We start from the raw sequence: 21751 nt of genomic DNA, 5'->3' as shown, positions 1-21751 counted from the left end.
AATAATAAGCGTCACTGTAAAAGATAAAGACGACAGAAAAACGCGAAGTTTTTTAAGGTTTCTCTCTCTCTCTCTCTAACTCATATATTTATAATTTAAATAAAGATCATTAATGCAACTATTACAAAAATAAAAGAGTTTGCGTTGGAGTGCTCTAAAATTCGTGTAGCTATTTAAAACCTTTATAGTTTTTTAGTTTTTAATATATTTTAATTAAAATTGTTTGTCTTATTGTTATTAAAGACTTAAAACTGTTTCATGATTGTTTTGCAGTTTATTCCTATAGAGTAATTGACAAAACTTTTTGCATATTACTAAGATAACTCGACACAGGGTATGCAAAAGTTGTTCTCTCCGCAAAACCCAGTCGAATGCCTAGCAGAGCAACATGAATAACAAAAAAGTCTTGCTGCGTGTCGAGCAAAACAACAACATCTAGAGAACATGGAAGAAATGCTCATCCTGTGCATTAAACAAATCTGGGGCTACATTTCATGTTAACCGCAAAACTTGCTTATTTTGCTCAATATGCTTACTTTCCCACTCCCACTCTCTCACTCTCTCTCTCTCTCTCTCTCTGTGTTGCTGTCTCACTCATTCATTTGGTTGTTCTTTCTTTGGTCTCTCTACTTTCATTTTATAGACTTACAATCCTTGTGGCTAACGAGCTGGTTTGGCTACAACAACAACAAGGGCTACAGCAACAGCAACAGGAATAGCAACAGGAGCCGCCACATTGCGAACGCTGTCGATGCTGGCGTTTACACGCTACAACAGCCGCATAAATTTCCGCTTCAATTGGACGTGTACAGCGGTAATTGCAGCTTTGATTACCAGCAACACGAGCCACCATCCGGCCATTACCAAAACCAGCAGCAACAGCAACAAGGAGAACACAAACTACACAGCACAACAGCATCTACAGCATCAACAGCTCAAGCTCAATCAACACTTTCCGTCGAACAGCTGAAGCTGAAGCTGACAAAGACGACAAGCGGAGGGGAAGAAGAGCACCGATTTTTGAGAAATTCAACTCAGATTTACGAAACGAAATTCATTGAAAGTTCAGCGGGTAATGCCAACCAAACACACACACACACAAACAAAATATAAATACGAATTCGAATACGAATCGCAACACACAAAAATCACAGCAGACGGTTCAGCGAATTTCCATCAATCAGAATTTAAATTAATTTTCTTTATTTTTTTTCTGTTTTCTTGGGCACACAACAAAACTTGAAATGAGACTAAAAACAGCAAAGCGATAATTTTCAAGAATCAAGATCAAAATCAATGTTTGAGAATTTGCATACTTTTATTATTTTGTACGCATATTAAACGGCAGCAGCCTGAAAGTAGGTAACAGTATTTTGAATAATTTAAGAAATTAAAGCAAAATATGCCTGAAGATTTTCTGTTTCTTAGAAAATTTTGAGGTATGTACTATTAAAAGTTGATATTAGAAATTTATATATGTAATTTTAATATTAATTACCTAATAGAATATGTTAAAGAGTTTTAAAAAAAAGTGCGTTCTTATTGATATGATATATATATCAAGAGAATTCTCAGTAGAAATAATTTAATGGGTAGACTATTGAAATTATTAAAATTTTATTATTTATGTTTCAAAATAATTTATTTAGAATTTCCAGATTTTCTCTGCCATTCAAACTATTTACGCTTCTAAAGTGACAGCCTAAAAGTAGGCAACAACATTTTGAATAATTCAAGAGATTAAAGCAAAATTGGCCACAGCCAAAAAATGTTGCCTCAAGATTTGCTTTCTTCTATATTATGTTGAAATAAATTATAGCAGTTTTTTTTTATTCACAGTTAATATAGAAATTATGAATTGAATAATACATAAAAATGTATCCCGCAGGAAATGTAAAACATCAAAGAATTGCTTAGTACAAATAATATAAAACTGATATAGAACTAAAGATAAAAGATTATTTTTCTCAAAAATAGTCTAAAACCCATTTGCTTAGAAATGAAATGCATACTCTGTCATTCTAATTTATTCATTTTCATTCTCTTGCTTTGCAATACGCTTGTTAAGCGGCTGCAACCTAAAAGTAGGCAACAATATTTTTAATTGAAGAGATTCAAGAGATTTTCTTCTATATTTTGTTACGAGAATTTCTTGCAGTTTCTTTTTAAAGTTACTAAAGAATTCATTCTGAGTACTTCAAATATAAATTAGAAAATTGGATATTTGTGTTTCATGAAGAAAATTCTACTTTAATTTTTATTCGCTTAATGTTATTTATTCGTTCTCCTGCTCTACAATCTATTTAAGATGTTGTTAAAGATTCCTGTGTTTAATGTGATTAACTTTCGTCTACAATAGGGCAAAAAATGGATGACATGGTTTATCAGTGCAGCAATCAGAACTCAATTTACGTGCTTAATGCCGGTTACAATCCATCGTATGGGGTAAGTTTTGTGCAATCTTTACTGCAGTTGGGAAGTTTGTTCAAGTAGATGGCATTTGTGCAGGACTTTGGCACACATGCGATGCACACGCAGATGACAGCAACTGGGCGTGAAATGAATGGCAGCAGGACAACAAGGACAAGGAATTCAATTGGCGCAAGTTGCTCGAGTGCCGCCTGCAGTTTGCAGCATAAATTCAAAAGTTTTGGTACAGCAGCAGCCGCCAGCAATGGCAACTCGTCAGCAATGCCATCAAGTGCAGCAACAGCAACAGCAACGGCAACGGCAACTGCAATAGCAACAACAGCAGCAACAATGGCAACCACAATAATCGCAGCAACAGCAACACCAACAGCATCAACAGCACTCGCAGCAGCAGCAACTCCAGCAGCAACAACCACAACAACAATAACAGCAAACTACGTAAATCCGGTCGCTACATCAATGTCAACCGCAGCAATGTGTTCACCGGCAACGGCGGCGCTGCAGAAATTGTTCAATTGCAATGTCGTCGTCGGCGGCGGAGGCGGTGGCAACGTCTGCCAAAATGTCAGCCACAGAAATCATCATCAGCAGCAACAACAGCAGCAACAGCAGCAGCATCAGGGCAACCACATCGGCAACGGCAGCAACAACAATTGCCCAGTTGGGAGCCATAACAATAGCTGCCTGTCAACGACATCGTCGTCGCACCGAAGCATCTGTGATCCGCACGAGGGCTCAGCGGGAGTTGGAGTTGGAGTTGGAGTTGGAGCAGGTGCACTGCCAAGTATGGCCAACAAGAAGAAATGCACCAATGTCAAATCAACGCTTATTGCCAAGAAGACAAAGTTTTTGAAATTTCTCGAAGAAGAGAAATGGCGCAGCAGCAACAACATCGCCCAACTGGCTGCACAAGATGCGGAAGCCTGTGGTGCTCCACTTGCCCTTTTGCCCAGCAGGTAGGTGACTCCCTTCCCCCGTCTCCTCCACCCCTTCCACACTATTGGCGGAGGCAAAAACTTATAAATTCACATAAATGTTATAAGGCATATTGCGGTGCTAAAATTGTGGGCAACTTTTTATGGCCCACAAGTTTATTGGGCCAACGGAATTTTGTGAGTTCCGTTGTTCCCCTCATTCCCCCTTCTCCCCCTTCTCCACCTCTTCTGCTCTTCTCCATGTTTGCTGACGTTGCCCCAGCGGATGCTCTGGCATGACAACAACTTTGTCATTAAGTTTGCCACACGGCTATGAAACGAGTCATCTTCGGCATACTATAGTTTAATATCGAGAACGTGCAGCACCAAAGTTTTCGCAGCGATAGTTTAGTATTTATCAGGTATTAATCGGCAATCGATATTTAGTATTTGCGTAGAAATGTCTTTTGTATACTGACATTTAATAAACATAATATTGAAAAGGTATTTAGCATAGAAATGTCTTTGTTACACTAACATTAAATTATCATAATTTAATAACATTTTATGTAGAGAGTTTTGTATTTATCAGGTATTAATCGGCAATCGATATTTAGTATTTGCGCAGAAATGTCTTTTGTATACTGACATTTAATAAACATAATATTGAAAAGGTATTTAGCATAGAAATGTCTTTGTTACACTAACGTTAAATTATCATAATTTAATGTTATTTTAGATAGCCATCGAGATATAGGGTGTGACATAGAAATGTCTTTTGTATACTGCCAAATTAACAAAATTATTATTTTTTGTATATATTAAAATATTATTAAGGTATTCAACATAGAAGTTTCTTACTTATACTGCCATTAAATTTATTTAATTTAATATTTTTCCAAAAAAAAGTACCTTTAGTCTCTCTTTAATTAGCAAAATTGTTATGGCAAATAATCATTATTTCTCATTATTTTTTTTCGAATTTTCAATACAAAATGGAATAAGTATTTAACATTGAAATGTCGTTGCTATACTGACATACAATAAACATAATTTAATATTGATTTTTATAGTTGAATCATTTTAAAATGAATTGACTAATTATCATAATCATTTATTTAGCACAAGTGGTATGATAAATAATGTTAAATTATTTCTCATTATTGTTTCTATATTTTTAGTACACATTTGAAAATGTATTTAGCATTTTCATCAATTCTCTTTATTGCTTTTCCAAATTGAAAAAGAAAATTAAATAGGTATTTATGTTGCAATATTTGAATATTTCATATTTCAAAGCCAATGCTAATTATCAGTGTACTGCCTCTAGCTAATGCTATTATCCGATAATCAGCACGGAAAACATCAAAACTAATTGAACTTATTTGGTTGGCGATTTAAGCTCGTGTTATTAACAATACTCAAAGCACTTTTCGATGTTAATAGCAATGCTGGTGATAGCACAAAATTGGCTTTAAATATTAATAGCTGGCCCAGCAATTTATGAGCAGCGCTTAACGTGGCTCAACTCATAGTTGTTATTTTAAAGCTCGTCAACACGTCTTCGTGCTTTGGGCGCATCTTTATGAGAAACAGCTACAGCTACAAAATGAGCTCAACTTGGCGTGAACTTGTTTTGCGGTAATCGAGAGCGGAGAGAAGTCTGTTCAACCTATCTGCCCAATGGTTGTTAAGCGCATTCAATTAGCTGTCCAGGACATTGAATGTACTCTATCCCACTCTCTTTCTCCCTCTCTCTCTCTCTCTGTGTTGAGCTGTGCAAGTTTCTTGCATTGTTCATGAAGTCATAAGTTTTGATCACCGAGCGCTTAGCACGGACAAACTTTTGTGCCAATGTCTACTACGGTTAGCCGTTTTGTTGGCGCAGCCATTTGCGAAATTGAAAAATTAACGCGCTAACAGGAATTCAGTGAAGCGCTCAAAGCTCCAAAAGGCCCATCCCAGGCAGTAAACTTGTGAAGAGAGAGAGAGAGAGAGAGGGGAGCGGAAGGGTGAACGGAAAGTGTTGGTTACTGTTGCCTCTTGCGTTGCCATAAAGTTGATTAAAATGCATGCCACAAGCGGCAACAGCGCCGTTGCTGCCACACATATTGAAGTGCAATAATCATATTTCAATAGCTAACGACTTCAACGTGCTGGTGTGCGTGACTGCACGAGTTTTCAAGTGTGTGTGTGTGTGTGTGTGTGTGTGTGTGTGTGTGTTTCACAACTCCCACTACGATGCAAAAAAAAAACAAAGAAGAAAATTACAGTCAAGTGTGCTCGACTTGGAGATACCCGCTACCCATTGTGAATAAAAGAAAAACTGTGCGGTATTCATTTTAAAATATACCGAATTAATATGCCGCAGAAATACTACAAATATACCAAAGTCAACTTTTGGTATTTTGCTATATTATACATTTTAAATATACCATAGAGTGCCAAATTTATCCGATTGCCTCAGACGTTTTTTGCTATACAAAAGTATTTTTTAAAAAACTTTTAAAATTTTTGGTCCGATCCCAACAAAATTTTCAGGAATCATAAAAATTATATTAATTATTTCCGGAACTAACTTCAAAATTACGCTTGTTTTTAGGTTTTTATCAATTTGCGGGGGCATAAGTGGGCGTAGCAAAAAATTAAGACACACAACATATGCTTGCAAACATAAAAGTGCAGTCGAAAAAAATTATATCTGTAGCTCTTATAGTCTCTGAGATCTAGGAGTTTATATGAACGGACGGACAGACAGACGGACTGACGGGCAGACAGACATGGCTATATCATCTCAACTGTTGACACTGGTCAACAATATGTATACTTTATTGGGTCGGAGATGAGTCCTTCGCCAGTTCTATACATTTCATGGAGGCACAAATTTATAATACCCTTCCACCCAATGGGTAACGGGTATAGAAACATGGATGGAAACGTTGCCAAAGTTGCATTTTGCTGGCACATTCACACGCCATCCTGAAGAACTGCGCCCATCACACAAAAGGCCCAAAAACATTTTCTCGTTAACTTTGTTGAAGTACGCTACTTCCTTTCCCCTTTGCCTCTCTCTCTGCCCCTTTGTGTAAATCAAGCTTTCTGTTACAAAATAATGCTGTCAAAGTGCGCAATGCTAAATATTTCATTAATTGCAACTGGGCGGACGCAGTTCCCTTTGATTTATTAGCGACTTTAATTAGTAGGAAAACCTTCAGCCGTCAACCAGGGGAAATGCAGTTGGCAATTTTTTGCTCTTTATTTTGAGTTGATTACAAGAGCAATTTCAGTGCGCATTCAGCAAGTTTTTTTTTTTGTGCTGGGGAATTAAAGTTGGCAGCAAAGGACGAGTCCATCAAGGCGCTTCAAGTGTGACAAAATAACTTGCGAAATATTTTTTGCAAAAAGTTTGTCGCGCACTTTGCAACTATTTGCATTTTTTGCCAAGCTTCACTTTCCTGCTTCCCTCTCTTGCCTCGCTCTCCTGCTTTCCTCTAGTTGCGTTGCGTTGCGTAACTGATAAGCGGCTTGACGAGCAAACGGTATACAACGCGTCTTTTTTTTTAAATGGCCTGAATTCTCTTTGATATCATCTAAATGGTGAGAGAGAGAAAGGGAGAGATAGAGAGTTGAATTTAGAGCGTGCCATGCGATTAATTGTCATACTACATTTCATGGAGACTGTCATATTAAAGTTGATGCTGAAAAGTATGCTACACTTTATTTCAATTTGCATAGCAGAGCGCCCTTTTCCCTGTTCACTCTGTTCACTGGGGCGTTGAGCGTTGAACGTTTAGTTTAGTCAACCAAAAGCTAAATAAGAGTCAACTTTTCATTTCTCTCCGCCCCAACACAACAGCAATGAGGCGGAGCCCTACGCAGCGTCCAGAACAACATCGGCCATGGCGGCCACATCATCATTGGCGGCTCACTCAGGCATCAAGCAAAATAACAACAACAGTACTGGGGAGGAGCTAGCTGGAGCGGAGCAACAGCAAAATAAATTGAACAATTGGAGCATGCATAATGACAGCAACAACAAGCTGACCAACTACAAACAGCAGCAGCAGCTGGAAATGAATAAACAAACTGCAAAATCTAGCTATGAGTTATATCAAGAAGCCGCGGACATTTTGGGACTTAGCTGCAGTCTCTGTGATAACTGCCGTTGCTTGGATTGTCAGGTGCGTATTTGCTATAGAGATAGAGAGAGAGACTAAATCTAACAGATGCCACACAAAAATTCATCCACAGAGTGGCTACTTTGATTGTGCCGACGATGATGATGAAAGCTATTCGGAGCAATCACTGATGGACGAGTATGATGAATACGACTACCATGGCTACGGCTATGAACAGGAACAGGAACACGAACAGCAGGCGTCGCCATTGTTGACAAGTGCTCATCATGCTGGCCCTAATCAACCAGCCATGACACAACCAGACCAGCATCAACTCCACCATCAGCAACAGCCACAGCAGCAGCAGCTGCAGGCGCCAGAGCTGAACCTTTGTTATGCAGTTGATTGCCATCAGAATTGCATCAGAAGTGACGATGGCCAAACCAAGGAAGGCACTTTTCAAACGGACTCTGACTACGACTACGTCTATGAGAAGGATAGGGAGACGGAGGTGGAGGCGGAGGCGGAGAGCGGGCCGAACACTGCAACCAAGTCTGAGCATCGTCTGGCCATTGATTTTGATTTAATTAATGCAACCAGCAGTCAAGTCCTGCAAAATTGCGCAACATTCAACGATTTAAGTTTGCTCGAGCGACAAGTGGAACCATTTACGTAAATCAAAAGGTAGGTGCAACTGCTATTAAATTGCATAGAAATGGGCGTAATTTAATGATTTATGATACCATAAGCTATACTTATGTAGTTCTACATTTTAGTTGGATTCAATTTATTCCACGATTTATACTCTATTTCCTATGGCGAGGTCGAAGTCATAACTCAAAATGAACTGGAATAGTGAAAATATAATTTTATTAATTGGTTTTCACTATATCCTATCGATTTTACCAATATTCGCCAAACAGTTGATACATTTTTATATAGAATATGTAATATATATGGGAAATTCCAATGCGATACTATTTAATGCGTAAAATACATATTCGAAAGTCGTTTTTACTTTAAATAAAGACAAATCTTAAAGCTTAAAGCACATTCATTAAAGCTAAGAATGATTTTGGAATTATTTTTCTTTTTTAAGGTAGTTGCTAAAATAGACGAATTCATAAGAACGAAAACAATCAAAGAAATTATATATGTAATATTGGTTATAGAGATAACCTTCTATTAGTTAATGTGTGGGATATTTAATAATATATGTAATAATACAGTTTGATTAAACTTAAATAATACTGCTTTCTGCTGTGGACTGACTTCGTTGCAACTAACTGCAGCTGATACTGTTTAACTTTGACCACCGATAATCTTCTCACGACTGCTGCTCTACTTCCGACCACTAATGATACCAATAGGTATCACCTTTGTTAGTAACATAATATTACATATATTAAATCATAAAAGAGAAAAAGTTCCTAGTTCTTTATTTTGATCAAGTGCATCTGCTTCAATATTGCAGTGCTATGATGCAAAAGTTAACACCATAACTGCATCACGCAAACAGCTGTTTAGGGGTGTACAAACTCAAGCAGGCAGAAGAATATTAAAAGCAATAGAAACAAATAAAACAAAAAATAGCAATTTAAAGAGGGCATTAAATGTATAACTTTAAATAAATTCTATTTATTATTCATCATTTGACTCAAATTATTTCCGTTTTACATCATAATAAGTAACTTGCTCTGCAACGATCATATTTCTATACAGCCCAGTCTAAACAGCGTATAAAATCAATCTTAGCTTTAAATATAGTGCTAATCAAGATCTATAAGAATACCCTTTATTTATTTTATAAACAGTATTCAGCTTAATTTCTTTTTTCATTCTAAATAATATCGAATGGGACATTTTTCTCCCATATTCAATTACCGCACAAGTCACGTCATATTTTTATACCCTCTAGGAAATGTATGTAACAGGTAAAACGATGCATCTCCGACCCTATAAAGTATATATATTCTTGATCAGCGTCAACAGCCGAGACGATATAGCCATGTCCGTCTGTCCGTCTGTCCGTCCGTCCGTATGAAACACTGGATCTCAGAGACTACAAGAGATAGAGCTATAATTTTTTAGACAGCATTTGTTATGTTTGCACGCAGATCAAATTTGTTTCAAATTTTTGCCACGCCCACTTCCACCCCCGCAAATCAAAAAAATCGAATAACAAGCGTAGTTTTAAAGCTAGAGTTGCGAATTTTGGTATATACAATAATTACTATAGTAGTTATGATTCCTGAAAATTTGGTTGCGATCGGATACAAATTGTTGAAGTTATTAAAGAAATACTTTTGTGTGGGCAAAAACGCCTATTTACTTGGGGTCTTAGTTGCTTTGGCTGACAATCTGGTGTATTGAGCCGTCTATGGTATATTTTGAATGCGGTACTATATCGATATACCACAAATACCATTTGGTAATTTTTTAGTATTTTTGCAGTATATTTGGTATATTTTGAGAATAATACCGCAAAATTTATTTCTTTTATTCAAAATGGGTAGCGGGTATCTCACAGTCGAGTACACTCGACTGTAGCTTTCTTACTTGTTAGACATTGAATTGAATTTGTTCGTATTAATTTCTTTACCGAACCAATAACGAAAAAATTGAATTATTCGTGTCAGAAATTTAAATATAGAATCGTTTAAATGTTTTTCATCAAATGATTGTTCAATACTGCTATTGAAAATTGTATTTTACTATGAGCATTTGTTATTGCATTCAATTATCTTAAAAAGTAAGTTGTAGTGAAAGTTTAAGTAAATAGTAACACAATTTGACAAACGAAATAATGAAACAATTGGTCATCAATTAGAAAATTGTAAAACAGTTTTAATGAAACAAACGCTGCTTTTTCATTTTGGCTTTTGTAACATAGTAAAAGTTCAAAGCGCACTTTTGGAGCAGTTGCTGAAATAAATACAAAGCAATTAAGAGTATTACTCTCGCTTAATTTCCCTTGAAAAGCTCTCGCACATCTCTTGCATATTTTTTGTAAATCAGTAAAAGGACTTTCGACAATGTTAATGTGCTGAGCATTTATGGCACAGTGCACTTGAGTTGCTCCGAAATGCATATGCCCTTAAAACACTTTGCAGAGTATCTCGAGGGCCATTCAACAACAATTGGATTTTTATGCAAAAGCAGCAAATTGCATTTTACACAAAACTAAATGCCTGCTGAGTTGGCAAAGCTCATCTTCCCTTCTCTGTCCCTCACTTCACTTTACTCCTGCGTTCGTCTCATTGTGGCGTTGGCTACATAGAGAGAGAGAGAGAGAGACAGGGGGGGAGGTGGCGTGTGGCAGCGGTTTGTGGCACCGCCACAACAGTGCCAATGTTCAACCACTTGCCCAACTTGGCCAGTTTATTGCTTTTGGCCAAGTGCTGTTGCTTTGCGCTATTTCTGTTCTGCGTTGTTGTTATTATTGTTATTGTTGTTGTTGTTCTACGCCAATTGTTGTATACGGATGCGAATACGAATGCGCTGGCGCAACATTTTTGGCTCGTAACGAGACCAACAAATTTGATTTTACAGAGTAACATTTGCAGCTAGAAAATGGCAACAACAACAACTGCAATTTCCATATTTGTGAGTGGGCCACAAAGCAATATGCAAAACAATTTGGTGTATTTGTATTCGTGGTGCAAGGGCCACAAGTGTCGAGTTGTGCTGTGTTTTCTGTTCTGTTCGGTTCTGTTTGGTTCTGTTCTGTTGTGCACTTTACCAAAAAGCATTTTCAAATTTTCAATTTAATTGAGAGCAACCAAATCAGAGTCTCACCGGGCATAGACAAGCTGAATCTCCAATTCAATGAATGAATTACAGCTTGTAGAAACTCATTCGAATATTGAAACAATCTGGAAATTTATTGTGTTGGTGTTAACAAAATATAGATTAGATTCATAAGGTGCAAGAATATAGTTTTATTTATTTAAACAACGTTTGAATAATTGCAATTTCAAGATTTAATTTGCGAATGTTTTGTTATTATTTGCTAAGCCAAACAAATTTGTTATGTAATTAAAGAGAATATATTTTATTCAAACAAGGTTCAAAACAAGTAAGAAAGCTGTGCACGAGTGTGCTCGACTGTAAGATACCTGCTACCCAAAATATACCTAATTAATATACCGTAAAATATACCAAGGGATATACTTGTTAAATCAATATTGTACTGCATGCAAAATATACCATAGAATTCAAAATATACTAGACCTGCTTGCAGTAGGCGTTTTTCCATACAAAATTATTTCTTTAAAACCTTCTACAATTTTCATCTCATCATCTCAAATCAACAATTTTAATTATTATTGTATATACCAGCAAGTAAGAAAGCTACAGTCGAGATACCAAAGTCGAAATATACCAAAGACTATGTTTTTGACATATTGATAAAGTAATACATCTAAAATATACCATAAAGTCCGAAATATACCAGATTGTCAGCTAAGGCAACTAAGACTACGTAGGGGTTTTTTTCCTAGAAAATAATTTCTTAACAATTCACACTGATCAAGAATTTATATACCTTATTGGGTCGGAGTTGACTCCTTCAGTCTATTAGATGCATTTCCTGGAGCCACAAACTTATAATACCCTTCCACTCTTTGGGTAGCGAGTCATTTATAAATACTATTTTATTCAAGCGATGTTCAATAAATAATATGAATACTATTTATTTAATTTAAATTGAATTTGCCGGAATAAACGCATTCATTTTACATTTTATATTCTTCAGAAGCAACAAAGCATTTTATTAAATAACATTACAACCAATTTGAAATTATTATGCCTTAAAATGAACTGCTGACAAATCAAACTAAATCCCACTTTAAGCTGCAATGTGCTGTCCAAATGATAAGCGATATTTATTAGACAAGTCCACGCAATCACTTGCTGACAATCAGCTATCAAAATAGTCTTATATAAAAACAAAATACAAACATCCGCTTGATGCTTTAATGCAACATAAAACGTTATTGTCCACAAATTTGCATTTAATCTTGTTGAAAAGTTGCCATGTACTTGCATCTCTGAATGGAATTTTTAATTATTTTATTAAACTGCATGCATAATGCATGCGATTCGCACTTACACACATACAGAAGGACAAATAAACGAATGCACCCGAAAAATGGAAACAATTCGTGGAGCATTTGTAAATTGAAATGAAAGAGGCAAAAGAGAATGCATTTTAAATTTATGCTTTTTTGGCCCAGCGCTTTTCCCAAGGAGCTAAGTGCTGTGTGAAATGAATAAAAGTAAGGGAAGCAAACGAAAGTAAACTCGAAAGAAGGCGGCCGCCGACTATGAAATATGCTGCACAAATAAGATTTTATTTTATTTTTACGTATTTTTCATATGCATATATTTAATACACCCCGCCTAAGTTATAATCCCCAGGGCAGCAATGGAAAATTCATAGCCATCACAATGGGAAATGGCAAATGGCAATGGCAATGGCAAAGGCGATGGCAAATAGCAAGTAACAGAAAGCAAATGCCTTAAACTTAAATCGAATTACATTTAGCAAATGAAATTTCAAGCGTTCGCGCAAAATCCTCGCTAGTGAAAAATGGCCTCTACAAGCGAGGCAATAAATAGACGCTGTGTTCGTAAAGCCCATTTAAGCCCAAGAAATTCTATAGGGGAGGAGACTCAATGCACAATATGTGTGAGTCCCTGCCTGTTACCAAGTATGTGTCTGTGTATGTGTGTGTGTGTGTGTGTGTGGACCTCGTCGAAGTGCATTTACTGTTGTTTAAACCAACAAGCACATCTGGCGCATCTCTTCCATTTCACTTGCTGCAAGGACCCTGGCTCGTCCTTGTTTCCGCTGGGGTCGACTTTTGTCTTTTCTGGACTTGGCCTGCTGCCAGGCAAGCAGAAAGACAAAGCAATTGCCAAAAAAAAGGAAGAGAACGAAACATACAAAAAGAAGAAAAATGCACTTGCGTATAAAACACATAATGCAAGAATGTAATCAAATTTTTTTCTTATACTATAATTTTTATTCTCCCCGCCTCACAAATGTACGCCTTCCGGAAGTCGTTCTTTTACTCGGTTTTATCAAGTTAAAAGGTCAGAAAGAAAGTTACAAGTTACGTACATATTTAGATATTTAAACTGACAACATTGTAACAGCTCATTTTTCTCGATTGCATAAATTAAATTAAAATAAAAACACGAGATCTTTCAACAGATGTTTAAGACAGAATGAATAATGATGGCGTTGGTGTCCGCTTGCTTTTTTTAACACCAATTGAGCACTTAACACGCACTTTAAGTAACCGTTAGAAACGAATTCAAGTAAAACCAAAAGGCAATGCGATAAAATTACACTTCACCAAATGAAATTTAACGCCCAGCAATTGGAGGGATTTCAATTACTCGATGGCACTGTGATGCAAAAAATGTTTTCTCTTTTTTTCTCGATTCTGTTTGTAAATATTGACGTGAAAATGTATAATAATAATAATAATAATGCAAATCAAAGATATACAATATGTGTGTTTCCAGTTGAAAAAGTTGTAACTTTATGTTTTTCTTATCGATTGTTCGTTATTTTTATTGAAATAATATTTGATTTATGTTTATACCTTGTCAGATTGTAGCCAACAATATATTTTCATGCTCCAAATTAAAGCATCAATGTGATAATTTAAATTAAGAATAAACATAATTTTTGTGTACATATCGCTGTCTGAAATTTTGCATTTAAGCTTCGCGTGAATTATTCTTGCTTTGCTTTATGCGGATTACTCTCATTAGGAGCTTTGCTACGTATAAGACAAGAACAACAACAAAACCACATAATTTAAAACGAACATCGATATCGAGCACAAAACGGAGACCAACAAAATAAGCGCAACATGAGATTAAATGACGCGTCGTGTGAACGAGACCACAACAGCCTTGAAAACGCAGCAACTTTACAAAAACACAATAGAATGCGCATTACAAAATCAATTTACACAATAAGAAATGTAATTTGTGCATATTTTTCATATTTGTGTGCATAAATGCAGCAAATATTTTCAACAAATGAAAACATAAAAACAATGTAACTATATACATACATATAAGTAATTTGTGCTTTTGTGGGAGAGCCCATGAAATGAATATTATGCAGCTACACATGTTTATTTTTAATGAGTGCAGCATTTTTACATGCTAAAGTAAACAAATATACCAATAGTAAAATAAGCATAAAAACTTCATATTAATAAAGTGCATTTCGTTTCTTTTGTAAAAATGTACCAAATTATACCAGCCATTTCATAAATGTACCAAATGCGACATACATAAGTACTTGCACATGAGAGCTATCGATTATCGATCAAAATTATACCAACCACTTCACAAATGTACCAAAAGCTACATACATAAGTACTTGCACTTGGGAGTTATCGATTATCGATATAAAATATACCAGCTGCTTAAAAAATGTACCAAAAGCGAAATAGATAAGTATTTAAGAATGAAAGCTATCGATTAACGATCAAGTCCATCGAAGCATGCAGCGAAACGAATGGAACTGATTCAAGTGAACGATAGCCATGAGCACAGTGTGCACTTGACTGCAAATACAGACAATGCAGTGCGGAGCACGCCCACGCAGTGTCCACGTTGAAAGCTGATGCCATTGCCACAGTTACGGCAACTCTGCCATTGCCACATTCGCTTAATGATGCTTGATTTAATTAATGCCACATTGGCCACGTGGACGCCACTTGGGATTGGTGATTGGTTTAGGGCGATGGCAAAACGAAGCGAAACGATACGATACGAAGCGAAAGGTTTGGGAATGCGACAATTGGAAATTGTAAACGCGGTAGCGTTGAGAGCCGCAACCATTTACTGTTGCTGATGATGATAATTTATGGGCCGAAGGGTTTGCGGATTTCGCACTGGAGACTTATTTTCCTCCACGGAGCATGTTCAAATATTTGCACTGGCATTTCTAGTATTGCTTCGCAGCATTCGCAAACACACAAGCATAAGGAATACAACAAATTGTTTACAATATTTATTGTTTCTGACTGCTACTGTTGACAATGATGAAACGGCAAATTAATGTCCCAGCCACTCCCAATCGAAGGAAAAATCAACGCCAAGCAGCCATTGACCAGACCAGTCCCGACCAGAAGCAAGTCCCACAGTCAATGCTCTCCAATCTTGAATGCCCCAATCCGCAATTCTCAATTCGCAGTGACCAGCAACAGAGAACGGCGTCAATCCTCATTTCCGTCGACATATTTTCATTTCCTTTTACATTCGTTTCCTTTCCTTTTTGCCCCGTTCCTGTTTGCCCAACGATTTACCAGCCTCTAGACTCTTTCTGTCTCTCTCTCTCTCTCTCTCTCTCTCTCTCTCTCTCTCTCTCTCTCTCTCTCTCTCTCTCTCTCTCTCTCTCTCTCTCTCTCTTCATCTCTATCTCTCCCTCTTACGATGTCCATGTGTCCGCCTGTCTGTCCACGGCAAATTGTAATTCATTAAAGTTTATTGTACACCATTTTCGTTGACCTGCTTTAGGGCTTTAGCCACAACTGGAACGTTTCGTCCTCCCCATGCCCTCAACACATAAACAACACACAAAAAAACCGCCAGTGAAAACTTTTTATTTTTATCAATATCCTAAAAGTATAATTAAAAATTTTCCTCTCCACTCTGTTAAACAGCATAATTTAAAGCGAGCATGGCCATACCCTTAAAAAGCAATGCTTTTAATTATTTTAATGTTTGATTTTAATAAGAAATGTCCTGCAAATTAAGTAAAAAATTCACATTTAAAGAAATGGGAAGTGTCTTGGAATTTGATTTGATTCTTTATTTAATTTAGTACATTATAATAATTTATTAAATTAGTAACGCAGTATTCACTTAATTTATGTTTATATTCAAAGCTACAATTATTTATTTGAATTAATTAAATTCAGTGGATCTCTTAGAATTAAAAATCAGTTTTAATATGAAATAACAATACAAAACAAAAATGCATCAAATGTTTGAACATTTCTTAACATTTTAATAAAATACAATCAAATTTTAATCCCAATTAAAAAATATAACTTTTTCTTTACCTTTCTTAAAATAAATCTCTTTCGAATCACGAAATCACTTCAGTGTAAAATAACAATTATAATTTTCTGGGATTCAAAATAACCTTTGGCAAATAAAATGTGCCTTTCATCTTTGCGGGTGATGACTGTACACACAGAATGACTTGTAAACAGTGGCAAAGAACAAACAATGTGATTTTGTTGTAATCATTTTTAAGCTAATTATAAATTCTAATAAGCAGCCGCAATGTGTGTGTGTGAAAATTACTTGCATTTCTTACACTCCAACGAATTTCTCAGATATATTAATGAAATTATTCAAAAAACTTTTCTGATGCTGCTGTTGTCGTTATGTTATTTGTGTTGTTGTTTGCTGTTGCTGTTGCTGTTATCAAAATAAGCAAACAAAGCGGCAACAATTCGCACACTTTTGCGCCAGCGGCTACGCAATTAATTTTACTTAACATTCATGGACAAAATGAGGCACGTAGCCGATAATGAAAGCCGCAGCCGTAATAGCAACGCCCAGACACTGCCAATGCCACAACTGACACACTGCTGATGCTGCCTCTGCTGCTGCTGTTGAATGAGGGGGCGGACAGCAGAGGCAGGGGCAGGGGACACGCCCACACTAATTGTGCTAACAACTTGATTCCAGCTGAACGACTTTCAACGAGCGATTGGCCGCAAAGTCTCCGAGTCAGGCCAAAAATTTGCACCACATAAAAGCGGGACCCAAAACAGGTTTTTATTACGTCTGCTTAACACGTTGCACGCACATGTGTGTGCCTCTGTGTGTGTGTGTGTGTGTGTGTGTGTGTGTGCTTATGAGAGAGGTCCCCAAAAAGTATGCTATATAATTGTTAAGGCATCAAGCGAATGCCACAAATTTGTGCGTATAAAAACCTACGAGCTACTCTCTATATATGTATGCAGTGTGTGTGTGTGTGTCAGGGAGTGCTCATATCTGTCTAAAATCTGCGAACTACGACTGCTGCAGTTTCATAAATTTGAATTTCAAATTTAATACGCACACACATAGCTGAAGACCTTGAATAATAGTCCCCACAAACCCCAACACACACACAAGCACACAGCAGACACCCTGAAACTCACACACACACACACTCGCACGCACTGAAAACAAGAAGAAGAAAAACAAAGTTTCGTTGCGGCAAGTTACAAAGTTTTCTTTCCTTATGCAAATTGATTTGTGTCTCGTGTTTCTCTTTCAATTCCTGCAGTTTACCTTACAAATCTTACTCTCCCTGTGCGTGTGTGTGTACTTTTGTGTGTGTGTGTGCCTGCGCATTTGACAAAGGTCTTATATGTTTGACATTTTAGTTTACATTGTAAACTGGAAAATCAACACGCAACTATTAACAAGAAATATTCATTTAAATTAATTAAAATGTCACTTGGCTTTATCTTTTGCCAACCAAAAAACAATTCTTGCTTCTGAATATCATTTTTGCCTTTCTCTTCTCTGGCTGTCTTACTCTCTCTCTCTCTCTATCGCTCTCTCACTCTCTCTTTGCACATTTTCGAAATAACTGTTTTTATTATTCTTATTATTGTGGTTCTTGGATTGTTTGGCAAAACTATAAACCAACAATTTTGTTATGCTTATTTGCGTTTCGCTGCTCTTTTCTGTTCCTTGGGTATATTCATTTCCTCACTCAGTTGAAGATATTTGAAGTCATCAAAAAAAGTGTGACCTTTATTTAAATAAGAACTGTTCAAAATGTAAAATAAAATATTTATTATTATTTTTCTTAATATGAATACTAACAAAAAAAACATTTATTTAGAATAAATGAAATATATATATTCAAAAGAAGTTGAGGACTTTTAAAGTCATAAAAAGTGTGACATTTATTAAAAGAAGGGTTAAAAATGTTAATAAATATTTATTATCCATTTTCTAAATGTAAATACTAATAAATTGATTTATTTAGAAAAGAATATAATATAAATTTAAAAGAAGTTGAAGACTTTTGAAATTATCAAAAAATTGTGATCTTTATTCTTCATCCATTTTCTAAATATGATTACTAATAAAGAGATTTTTTTTTTAAAGAATTCAAAAAAAATTTAGAAGACAAATTTAAAAAATATTTCTTAATTTAATTAGTATATATTTGTGCCTCCTAATCATATACTTTAATTATTTTTATAACACTATATTTATTGCATCTCCAATTATTAAAGTGTAGAAAATTCACTTATTTTTTAAAGTGCTTAGGAAAGAAGCTTTAAGCATTTGAATATAATTTAAATATGGAAATGGATGAGAAATATTATGTGCTCAAATGTGTGGCATATGTGTCTATCTGGCGTAGAACGTAAATTATGCAAGTGCTGGAAACTAAAAATAAAATAAATGTTTCGCCAAAAGCTCTTTAGCCTAGACGCAGTCAAGCAGCCATGATTTAAGGCATATGAATTTTTTATGAGCCCAAAACCGACAGCGATGCCTCTTCTGTGTTCTGTAGTCTGTGTATGACAATGTTTCAGATAAAAAGCTATTGAAATTTTTGAAATTTAAATAAACCATGTATGACAATGTAAGAAGTAAATAAATATGCATAATTTTATTATACACAGTAGTAAATACGATTTTTATAGATAATAACAAAAACCTTATCACTATTTTCCATTTGCAGTTGATGATAATGATGACGACGATGATGATGATGAGGAAAATCCACTGAATAATGCAAAGGTAAACAACACGTCAACAAAACGCAGCAGCTAATTAAATTTAAATTGAATAAAGCATGTTAATTGTATGTGACACCCACACACAAACAGTGCGTGCAAACAGTAAACGCATACGAGTACACTATTTATTCTATAGACAACTTTTCATTTCGTATTTCAATTAAATTGCAACACGGCCAAAGGCAACTGTCAGTGAATGAAGCAGCTTTATAAACATATAGATAAATGTACGCGGAAATGAAAACAACATACAACCAAAAATTTCATAAGCTTTGGTATACCGAAGATTTTAATTCGCTTCCTTACCGAGTTCTTGTTTATTCTCCCATCTGAATATAATACTAAATTTGAATAATAATTATTCAATATTCGAAACGTTCTGCTACATAAAATATAAATTTAATAAACTGAAACTTTAAATAATACAAAGTTTTCATTCCTCTTGTAACATCCGCAAAAAGAACAACTTGAAACATTACTCAAAAAAATCCTACATTAATAAAAAAGAAATCGCAATTCAATCAAACAAATATGAAGCGTGTTCGTAGTAAAAAGTATACGTTCCCTATTGAAATTAAAATTTATTTTTAACTATTTTTCACAAAACTAAAAACCAAAGCCTGTGCCAACTTATAAAACTTAGAGAAATGTTTAAAACGTTACAAAGCTGTGTAGCAACCATTTAGTGTGTAATATCAACAAAATATATACTTACATATAAACAAAATGTATGGTAATTAACAATTAACAATTTCGATGTTAGTAATACCTTTTATTGTGAGCATTTCCATTTGTTGTACTTATTGGAATTAAGAATTTATTTCGTGTCTGGTGCTTTTGATTCATTTCAATTGATTTCAAATCAAAAATATATGTTTGAAAACCAACAACCAAGTGTGTTTTATTTTTGGCTGGGAAATACTCTTTAATTTATGAAATTAATCAAGCAAACTCAATTGCTGAGTTCTCTTATTTATGGTGGAATATATTTCTCCTACAAAATAAAATCTTGTTAAAGAATTCAATAAAACTTCAAACGGAAGGAGTGCAAAAAATAGGAAAATATACCAATTGCATACGTTATTGCAATATTAAGTATACGCACGGTACAACATTTTTAACTCAATATTGAAAATGAAATTGAAATCTATACAAACATTCTTTCATTATTGTGTGATATCTGAAGTAAAACATGCGAAAATGGGAAGATATAACATCCGTATAAGTTATTGCAATATTAAGTATACGCACTTTTGTAAGTTTGAAATCCAACAATGTGAATTTGTTTTATTATTGGTTGGGAAATATCCTTTAATTATCGAAATTCGTGAGCAAACTCAATCGCGGAGCTTTAAAAATTATGATGAGGAAACATTTATCAAAATATTTCGCCCACAAATAAAATCTGTTTAAAGAAATTTATAATAGCTTATTATTTAAATTCAAAACTGTACAAACAGTCTTTCATTATTTTGTGATGTCTGAAGTAATGCATGCGTAAATCGGTATATGTAACATCCATATATGTTATTGCAATATTAAGTATACGCACTGTATAACATTGGTAAGTTTGAAAATCAACAACGAAAATGGTTTTTAACATTGGATAGAAAATACGCTCTACTAAAACAAATTAAAAAGAGCATGAAACCTCAGTTCTTTAATTTATGATAAGGAAATATTTAAAAAAATATTTCCTCCACAAATAAACCGATAACAACTCAATATTGAAATTGAAGTCTATACAAACTGTCTTTCATTGTTGCTAATATCTAAAGATAATCATCAATAAGCTCCCCTCCCCATATCTACGAAAACAAGAAGAAATAACATCGACGTATTTCAATATTAAGTATACGCACAGTATAACATTTGTTGGTGTGGAATCCAACAACGAAAATGTGTTTAATTAAGTTTTAACTAATTAAAACGACCCAGCAAACTCATTTGCTGAGATTTCTAATTAATAATGGGAAAACATATCGAAAAATACAAATCCACCGCAAATGAAATCAGGTTAAAGAAACCAATAGCAACTCAATATTTAAATTGATATCTATATAAACAGTGTTTCATTATTGCTGATATCCGAATATAATAATCAAAAAAGACTCCTCTCCATATCTACGAAAAAATGAAGTAATAACGTCAACATATTTTAATATTAAGTATACGCACAGTATAACGCTTGTAAATTAGTAACAACAAATTACCACAAAACAAATTTAAAATTTTTTCACAAATAGTCTATTAATCTCCGTTAAAATTAAGATATGGATTTTTAAATTTAAGTTAAAAAACTAGGTGTTCAAATGGACGAACGGACAGACAGACAGATACAAAGTAAAAATACCCTTCTAGCCCATGGCGTTTATAATGACGTATGTAATCTATTTCAGGAAACAATTGATTAAACCTAATTTATATATTAACAAATGAAATTTAGACAATGAGAGTAATAGCGAGAGAAAGAGAGCAGCACGCC

The 21751-nt window shown here is 35.0% G+C and overlaps 1 protein-coding gene across 1 annotated transcript; it reads left to right on the top strand.

Moving 5' to 3' along the window:
- The first annotated feature begins 444 nt into the window (after positions 1-444).
- LOC117566693 (homeobox protein prospero) lies at positions 445-20148 on the top strand. The gene is made up of 7 exons (XM_052005718.1): positions 445-496; positions 644-1072; positions 2360-2445; positions 2509-3386; positions 7201-7525; positions 7596-8146; positions 19209-20148. The coding sequence occupies exons 1-6, from the start codon at positions 445-447 to the stop codon at positions 8136-8138; spliced, it is 2313 nt and encodes a 770-aa protein (XP_051861678.1). The 3' UTR covers positions 8139-8146; positions 19209-20148.
- Positions 20149-21751: the final 1603 nt, after the last annotated feature.

The sequence above is a fragment of the Drosophila albomicans genome, chromosome 3 (genome assembly GCF_009650485.2).
Source record: "Drosophila albomicans strain 15112-1751.03 chromosome 3, ASM965048v2, whole genome shotgun sequence".
Taxonomy (NCBI): domain Eukaryota; kingdom Metazoa; phylum Arthropoda; class Insecta; order Diptera; family Drosophilidae; genus Drosophila; species Drosophila albomicans.
This window is presented reverse-complemented; position numbering and strand designations above follow the sequence as displayed.